The sequence below is a fragment of the Carassius carassius genome, chromosome 49, assembly GCF_963082965.1.
Source record: "Carassius carassius chromosome 49, fCarCar2.1, whole genome shotgun sequence".
Lineage (NCBI taxonomy): Eukaryota > Metazoa > Chordata > Actinopteri > Cypriniformes > Cyprinidae > Carassius > Carassius carassius.
Genome location: NC_081803.1, coordinates 15,478,034 through 15,487,520, shown reverse-complemented (window position 1 = coordinate 15,487,520; position 9,487 = coordinate 15,478,034). Strand labels below are relative to the sequence as shown.

Here is a 9,487-nt window from a genome sequence, read left to right as displayed (position 1 = left end):
TACAAAGAAAAAGTACATGAATACAACTTCATCCTATCCCCGACAATGTCATACACATAGTCTTTTGTCAATAAGTGACATATATTCTCAAACAAATAAATGTTCACATTGGACGTCATAATATTCTCAGTTCACTTTAGTATAAAGGTATAGAGTCTTTGAGGAGGGTCAGGTAGAGGTTGAGAAAGTGCTATTACCCCACCTGTCCAGGAGGGGGCTCAGTGACTTTTCATAGACAATTTAACTCTCAGCTTTAGGATCCCAATACAGACGTGTTTGACCACTTAACAGCAGCAGGGGTCAAAGATAGTGAGTGACAGAGAGGTTTTTCTACTGTTTGCAAGGATAAATCATATTTGCAAGGTTTATTACCTCAGATCTTGCGTTGACTTTCTATATGGAGTTGTGCAGTTTGTTCTCCAAAAATAAAAAAATAAAAAAAACCTGGATGAGAATTGACATTTTTGGGCAATGGATTCCCTCTGAAGTTTCTAAAGGGTTTTCTGATTTATATAAAGTGGTTATATAAAGTGGTTTCTGATTTGTATATATATATATATATATATATATATATATATATATAATTTTTTTTTTATTATTATTATTTTAAATATATTTATAAATCAGAAACCACATTATAATATATATATATATATATATATATATATATATATATATATATATATATATATATATAATATATATAACTTTTTAAAATTGTTAATAAGTGGCTAAGGCCATACTTTTGATACCTGTAGTTGCGTATCAATAAAACAATCCTTGATGTCTTTTAATGTAATGATTTAACTTTAAAATTAAGTTTAGTCCTTCTCATGTCCAAACCTGTATGCATTTATTTTCTATACATTTTTTGTTGAACCATCCCATTAACATACAGTATTGACTATATATTATAGCATTTATATTTATTAATATTAATTTACTTACTTTACTTTTTCTGATTTTTTTTATTAAGAACTTTGACTGCACGCTAATAAATTATCCCTGTTACATTTAATGTGAAACTATAACATTTCTGATATAAACCAATCTACTGTTACTACATAGTATTATACACAAACACACACACATATATATATATATTTGAGATGTTTTTCTGTCTCCATAGTGGTTTAAATCAAAAATCGCAAAAAAAAGAAAAAGAAAAAGAAAAAGAAAAAAAAAAACCTTAAGAACTTCCTGAGGGAATCTATGGCAAATTAACATTCCAGGTTCGACTCGACGTCTGTGACTGAACAGCTGTGTTTCTTCCTTTGTGAAATTTCCTGTTTTATTTTCCTAAACTGTGCTGTGTACAGCTATTAATGTAGTGTTGGTGTTGTGTGCCTTCTAGGTCAGCACATTATTGCAGCTGAGAAACAGATAATGCATGATTCTTTTTGCATGAGCTCCACTTGACCTTTTCATGTCTTAATAACTTTTGCCTTCCAGTTTTTATGTAAAATACTATCTTAAGGGCACAATCAATGAATAAGAACAGACACAAGCCCAGAGCCATCCCATAATCCTTCATAAACTCTACTTTTTCTTTACTGACCTCGCCAACATAGCAGCTTTAGAAAAGTAGAATTTGATTGTTAATCCACACAGTGACAGCAAACAGCAACTTCTGGCTTTGTTGGATCAACCCTGTTAGCATTTATTGGGGCTGTGTGAACCAGCTTTAAACAACAACAACAAAAAACCTCATAACTAACCCAATTGCTCTCTTGTGTGCTTGGCTTTCATTTTTATGTTGTCAGGTGCTAAAGGTGTTAACAACATCCCTCCCATAGAAACCGCTGAGATGCTTACAGGTTAGGAAAGCAGCCCCTTTGTACATTTGTGTAAATGGTTGGTTTATGTATTTCATTCACACTCTTACCCCCTGCTGGGCTGCAGCCTGTGTGCAGGTTGAAGGTTAAGACAGGGATTCGGAGGTTTTAATGGAGGTGAGCTTGAACACAATGAGCTGCTAATTATTCTGCAGAGGTGTGATACACAACTGAATGTAGTTAACAAATGCAGATGGGTTTTTTTTGTTATTGAATATGCCCTGGTCTAACAGGAGCAACTGGAAATGGTGATGATGGAGGAGTAGTCCCGTCTCTCCATCTCTCGCCCACAAATCCCAGAGTTTCTTCCCATCTCCAGTTTAATTCCAGGCCTGCAACTTCGCACAAGTCCTCTGTCCCACGAAAGGGGCTCACTATCGTACACATGTACACACAAACGCACACACACATTCGTACACTGAAGTGTAGGAGCCAGAGTAGACAGAGGGCTAAGTTTATTCTGTAAAACCATTAGTAGACGCTTCTACATGGCTCAGCGGAAAATAAGGGCAGTGAGACACACCAATAAGCAAAGAGGGATGATGAAACAAGGTAACCAGAGGGACACCGCCCTGCTGTTCGCTCTTTGCACGCCACTAGGGGCACCCACCGAAGTCCGTGGGATGCATTTGTTCTTTCGTCTTGGTTTTGATGGGTCAGATTTTTCGTCTGATTCCTTGTTGGCTAACTCTGTTAGGTTATACACCTCGTTCTGAGCATTGCCCTTGCGACTTCGATGCGTCGTGCAGTTCCTGTTGCGTCCCGGCTTGGGTGGTCGAGGGAGCGGCGATGGGGAGGTGGGGTAGTATTGATCCTGATGTGGCAGGTGAGGATGATGATGATTGCGTGATCGATGATGATGATCTTTCTTCAACGACACTCCCACGTCCCCCTGGCTGGATTTGCTCTGGTGGAGCGACTCTGAGCCTGTACAGGAAGGCAGCTCTTCTTTCGTCAACCTTTTCAGATCCTTCCCAGCCAGCTCTGGCGGAGCCACGCATATTAACGAGGAGGTGGAGCCACGGAAGCGCCGCAGCCAATCCCAGAGCGGCACGGCCTTGCAGTCACACTCCCAAGGGTTGTCGTTGAGACGTAGGTACTCCAGTGCTGGCAGCTGAGCCAAGCTTTCAGCTGGAAGTTCAGGTAAGGAGTTGTTAAACAGGTAGAGAGTCGTCAGGCGACGCAGGTCGTGGAAAGCCTGTTTGTGAACCCACTGGAGTCGGTTTTGATGGAGCAGCAATCGATCGAGGGCACCCAGGCCACGGAAAGTGTTCTGGTGGAGACTCCACAACCGATTTCCATGCAGAAATAAATGGCTCAGATTCAGAAGATCAATGAACATGTCATCCTCAAGAAACTCCAACTGGTTGTTCTGTAGAACAGCAAATAAACACCAACAGTCAGTAACAGGCACTGAAACAAGTCACAAATATGAATATCCAAAGTGACAGTGTTATTGTTTTTGTCTTTTGATGAAATGTCCTGGCAAATTTAGTCAGTTTCATCATGTTGTACGGATTAATTTTAGCCCATTTTACTTTGTTACTACAAAACAGCTCAATCAGCTCAAATAACAATGATTGGATTGGATTTAAATGTTGTATGTTAAATTGTTGGTGTGTTGGTAATATCTCACAGCATATTAGTTTTCATCATAATTTCAACAGTATTACTTATAAATATTTTTTTTATTTAAAATGGTTTAATTTATAGTTCCTTTTATCTATTTTTTATTGTCTGAGAAATGAAAAAAATCGTTGGTGATAAGATTAAAGCTGCAAAACATATTCGAGGAAAGAACCCAATCGAATCATGTGAATGCTTCTGTGAACTTTTTTGTAAAATTGGAAGACCGTGTATATTCATACTGGACCATTTTAGATATTAGTTTTTCCCTTGCCTTCTGTACTTCTTCTATAAGAATCTTTTCAAAAATGCCTTCAGTAACCTGTGTTCTCGGGATACAATATACTAAAGGTAAATACATAAATACACTATTTGTGGACATCTAATATATATATATATATGTATGTTCTTTGTTGATATGTTTATAAAAATCTCTATGCAAAGAATCTATAGTAACACATTATAAATAATGCCATCAGCTCATGCTTTTTAGTGTTTTGCATGTACTGTATATGAGGGACACAAATGGCACCTGTTTGTCAAATCACCCTGATCTATTTTGAAACTTTGAGAATATAACACCCACCTGTAAATAGAGGTACTGCAGGTTGTGCAGCCCCTCAAACAAGCCAGCAGGCAGAGTGATTAGGCCACAGTGGTAGAGGTGCAGAGCATGGAGTCTGGTCAGGCCCTGAAAAGTGTCAGAAGCCAGAGAGCGGAGGTGTTTGTTGTCCCCCAGATCGAGCTCCTCCAGCCGGGTGAACCCCATGAATGTGGAGGGCTGGATGTATGAGATATTGTTGGAGTAGAGCCAAAGCATGACTGTGGTGGGGCTGAAATGGCCCTGTAGCAGTCGCTGGATCTTGTTGTTTTGCAGAAAGACGCGCTCACTCTGGGCTGGGATTCCCTCTGGAACCACCAGGAAGTTGTGAGCCTGGCAGCTCACCGTGCTGGGAGAGTCGTAGCAGATGCAGTGACGAGGACAAGCCTGGGTCAACTCTAAACCACACAGCACCAGGAGAAACTCCAGACCACAGCCTAAGGAAGGACAGGAAAGGAAAAGAACATTAAATCATTGCAAGTTTCAATGATTAAAAAAAAACCCGCTTTGGAATATTATGAATCCTCAGAGTGGTTTATGCTGGTCTGTGATGTTTCCAACTGATGGACTGTCAGCAAATCTCAGCTGGTTGATTTTGTTATTTCAGTTTGCTGCAGTTTCAGTTGAATTTGCTAACACAACATACTGTATGCTGGTAAGACACTCTCTTCAGTAAGGCTAACTTATAAAAACAGCATCCGTGTAATCCAGGGGTACAGTAATAATGTGATTATCAATTTATTTGATTATCAATTTTAGTAACAATTAAAAAAGTCAAGGTCCAGAATTAACACAAGTGGGAAATGTGAGTGTAAAAAAACGTTAAGTTTTTAAGTTTATTTATATGATGGATAATCTGAAATTACGGGCTGTTAATTCTATGTACTGTATTATAAATACCAGTGTATGTAACCAAATCATTCAGAGCGGTTCTCTGAATAGATCATCTGATTCTGTCAAAAGATCTGACTCAAAAGAATGACTTAATTTATTAATCAGACATTGCTACTTCTCTATTTTAATAGGCTTGCTGTATAATATATTCTGTTTGGTACATTATAAACCTAAGGGAGACGGATTTCCAAGATTTTTGGAAACTGGGATAAACTACCATTTAAAAAGTCTGGGTTAAGTTTTTATAAATTTGTAAAATGAATAAAAATGAGTACTTTTTTCAGCAAGATGCATTAAATTGATGGTAAAGACATTACTAGTGTTGTTTTTTTAACTTTCTATTTATCAAAGAATCAGGACAAAAAATATAATATGGCAAGACTGAAGTAATGGCTGCTGATAATTCACCTTTGCCAACACAAGAATGAATTACATTTTAAAATGAATTAAAATAGAAAATGGTTATTTTAAATTGTAGTAATATTTCACAATATCACTGTTTTACTGTATTTTTGCTCAAATACAGTCAAACCAAAAATTATTCAGACACAAGATATAATTGTTTATTTATTTATTTATTTATTTATTTTTTACTAGTGGGTGCAGGACAAGAATATTAAAATAAAGTAAAATGTGAGCTATTATACCCAAAAATTCTTCATGGACTGCCATTAAAATGTATAAAAGTTTGGAACCAAAAATGATTCTGACACTTTGACCTGACCGTGTTTTGTTTCATTGTTATCTGACATTATCAATATGAATTTGTACTGACACAGTTTAACTCTGAGTTCTTGTCATATTTTATTACCATATTAACTACCACAAACTATATTGAATAAACTGTTATAATGTGTGAAATGTTGAAGGTGTCTGAATACATTTTGGTTTGACTGTAAAGCCTTGGTGAGCATAAGAGTCTTCTTTCAAAAACATAAAAAAAAGAAAAAAGAACAAGATTCACAATGATTTCAAACTTTTGATCAGTGTAGTACAGTGATTATAAATTTCATAAAAAATGTAACTTTCAAGTCTGTTGACTCCTGGGCCAACTTTATATGTAATTGTACACATTGCCAGTGAAAAGCAGCAGTACAAAAGGAAAAATAATTATAAAGAATGTGATGTTTATATAGAGACAATTGAAATCCAGCTAAAAAGACGTAAGAATGCAATCTCTGCCTCCATCCATAGCCATCTCTGAATATACCCGACCCATGAGGCTATACTTTTAAAAGTGTAAAATCAATGTTAAAGGTTACAGAGGGGAAAAAAAGTGTGTAGACATGAGCTTTATTGTGTATGCGTGTGCATGCAACAGATCAGAATGAAAAGAAAGAACATGCATGTCTGAGGGAAGAAAGGAAAGGAATGAGAATAAATGATAAACCCATGAAGATGACGTTGCAATGACGGGTGCTGTTGTATAAGTGAATGTTAGTGGCTCAGCATTGATGTCGAAATTGAAATGGGAATGAGAGGGGGTTTAGAGGTGCACTGCAGTGTGAAGAGTTTCAAGCAAGAGACGGAATCTGTGAGTCATTTTGGATGCACAAGAACTAAAAGGATCAGTTCGCTAAGAGAAATGGAGAGAGATTGATATTGACAGAGACCGTGAACTTGTGCAGAGAGCTGAGCGATGTGGTGTAACACAGGGTGCTCTGACACTGATATGAAACATTACCATGCTCTCACACATTCAGCAGCAGGAAGTTGGACAGGGCACTGTTGCTTATAGATAGCATGAGTAGTGTTAAAAAGTTTATGTTAACAGTTCACCCAAAAACGTCATTTACAAAAGATCTCATCATTTACTCATCTTCATGTTGCTCCAAATCTGTAAGAGTTAATTTAGTTAAAGTGTTATAAGGCATGAAGCAAACCAACCAGGTGTTTGAGGGAGTTAATCACAACATTCCAAACTTTGATTTGAAAATTGGACAAAATAGAAGATTGTGTACTTAACAGATTTAGTGAAGATTGGGACAATCAAATAAAAAATGATGGTGAAATGTGAATCTATTCTTTTGAAGTCGTTGATTGTGTCTATGGAAACAATATCATTTACGCTTAAAGGAAAATATGCATATATTTTACAAATATAGCGTAGGAAGACCGACTCCACTGCATCATTCGTGGCGCTTCATGGAAGTGGGCGGAGCTCCATTTGTATGTGTTGCTCACTGCTACTGTATAATTGGTGGAATTTTCTGTATAGCATCATGGGTAATGTAGTTTTAAAATGAAGTTTCATAATGTTGTTTTTCCACTGTTGAACACAGCTTTTAAAAATAAATTGAATTAATGTTAACGACTTCAACAAAAACATACTATCAATGAACATCTTCAAAGCTTACAACAGTTCTGTCTTTGATGGTTTATCAGTTGTCATTGAAAATCAGTTTACGAACATTGACATTTTTACTGACAGAGCCGTACCGTTGTTCTTTATCATTCAAGTCCTTATTCTAGAAATACTGAGGCTTCCAAGTACCAAAAAATCATCGTAAAAGCGGTTAACATCATTTGTGTGCAATAAGTCTTTAGATGCCAAACAAAATCGCTGACTCATAATCGTCTCCTCCAATGGGCCATTAACCAGAGAACTCAAAAATCAGATCAGCGGTGTGAACTGGATTGACCAATTCATTGTGAGCAATCAAAAGAATGATTCTTTCAGATGTCAATATTTGTTCTTTCATTAATGCTTCAAGGAGAGCTAGGGTGGATGTCAAGAGTTTTAGTGAATAATGACATAATTTTGCTTATTAGTAATGAATTGTATAATTATTCCAAGTCTTCTGAAGCCATTTGATTTGTAATGACCATGTTTATGATACATGTATGGTGCTTTTTTGTCGTTTTTATAGCTTGAAAGCCTCAGTGACCCTTTATTGTAACTGCATGGGAAAGTGCAACCAGCTTAATTGTTCATGAGTGTCCTGTTCAACAGAAGAAAGTAAGTCATTCAACTCTTAAACGACACGAAGGTGCGTAAATGAAGAATGTTTTAATTATTTTGGGTAAACTATTCTTGTTAAGAAGTGCTTGTGACCAATTAGATACATGCGTTTATACATGCCTCCACATACACGATTGTGTTTATTTAAGATTACACTGATCTCTTCGGTATACACACAGTTGACGGATGACCTTTTCCAAGCAAGCTTTGTTTCAGACAGCACCCGATGCCTAATACAGCGTGAAATCGCACACAGCTTCAGATAACACATGTAATCCTTTGCATTTAAATGTTTGCATTTCTGTTTGACACCAGGCTGTTTCTGTGACTTTTTCTCTCCCTAACATTCACTTTGCTTTTTCTTTATTACAGCAGTCCAACAACGTCAAACAAAATTAAACTCTTTGGCTGGTGAAATAATGTGTATTCTTCTGAAAATGAATGCTGAATACACACAGCTCTATTGCTGGTGGCATGAATTGAATTTGTCTGATAGAGTTCTCTTTATTTGATTATGAAAATGGACTCCAGTCAAACAGCGCATATTTCCATGCTGTATTGCACCTGAATAACTCTTCTAGACAGTGTGTCTCTCTATCTCTCTCACTGCCATTCTATCGGCCTTATGTACACACACACACTTCACATAATGCACAGGAAGAGCATGAATACAGTCATTTAGGAGCTTTAGATTACTAACACTTAAATAAAAGGTCAAAGCACTTCATCTTTTTTCCCCCGAAGCTGCACTTTCAAATGAAAACGAATTTGAGTATCAGTTCTGCCGGTTACAGGAAGGTTAAACAGGTCTGATTAAGGACCGCCTGTCATCTTAGCACCTACTGGCAAGAACTAGCATCCATTTAATATAGGAAAGATTTCAAACAATTTTAATTAAACCCTCTGGGCAAAGATCATTATTTTACTAGTAAGATTGGACTGATTTTCTGACAGCTTGCAGTTTACTGTGATTTGTGATGAAAATTGCTTGATAATATCACCAGAACATTTTTTATGAATATTATTATATTTAAATGATATGTTTAATACACTACTGTTTAAAAGTGTAAAATGGATATTTTTATTCAGCAGCATAATAAATTGATCAAAAGTGACAGTAAAGGCATTTGTTATTGTCCGTTGACTTAAATATGCACATGACAAACCGCACACAAATCTTTAGCCCTTTTTATGTATCCATTGTCCTTTGTTCTCATTTTTCATTCTCTCCTCCATAATGACCCTTCTTTGATTTTCTCTCTTATCACATAACAGAGGCTGCAGAAATCCCTCCACATTCTAGGAGGCGGAGAAAACCCATCTAGTCACCTCTCACTCTGTTCCCATTTCATTTTTCTCCCTCTGTCACTCACATTTGGATTATAACTCTGGTAGATAATAAGTGAATTAAATATATGATGTCTCTTCTCATTAAAAAAAAAGATCCAGCCACCAGGGCCCCCATCAGTTGGACCCCAGCCATCAAAGTCACTGAGAATGTTTCCTTTTATTTCCAGTCCAGGATATTTCCAGTCACAGCTAAAATATTGTGTTCATGTAAGCTCAGCA

General features: G+C 36.7%; 1 protein-coding gene across 1 annotated transcript in view; it reads right to left on the bottom strand.

Moving 5' to 3' along the window:
• Positions 1-1,117: 1,117 nt before the first annotated feature.
• LOC132132797 (reticulon-4 receptor-like 1) overlaps positions 1,118-9,487 on the bottom strand; it is a 107,127-nt gene continuing 98,757 nt past the window's right edge. Inside the window, exons 2-3 of the mRNA XM_059545329.1 lie at positions 4,048-4,499; positions 1,118-3,207 (exon numbers count right to left, since the gene is read on the bottom strand). Coding sequence (XP_059401312.1) covers positions 2,329-3,207; positions 4,048-4,499 — 1,331 coding nt within the window. The 3' untranslated portion in view covers positions 1,118-2,328. The remainder of the gene's footprint in view (positions 3,208-4,047; positions 4,500-9,487) is intronic.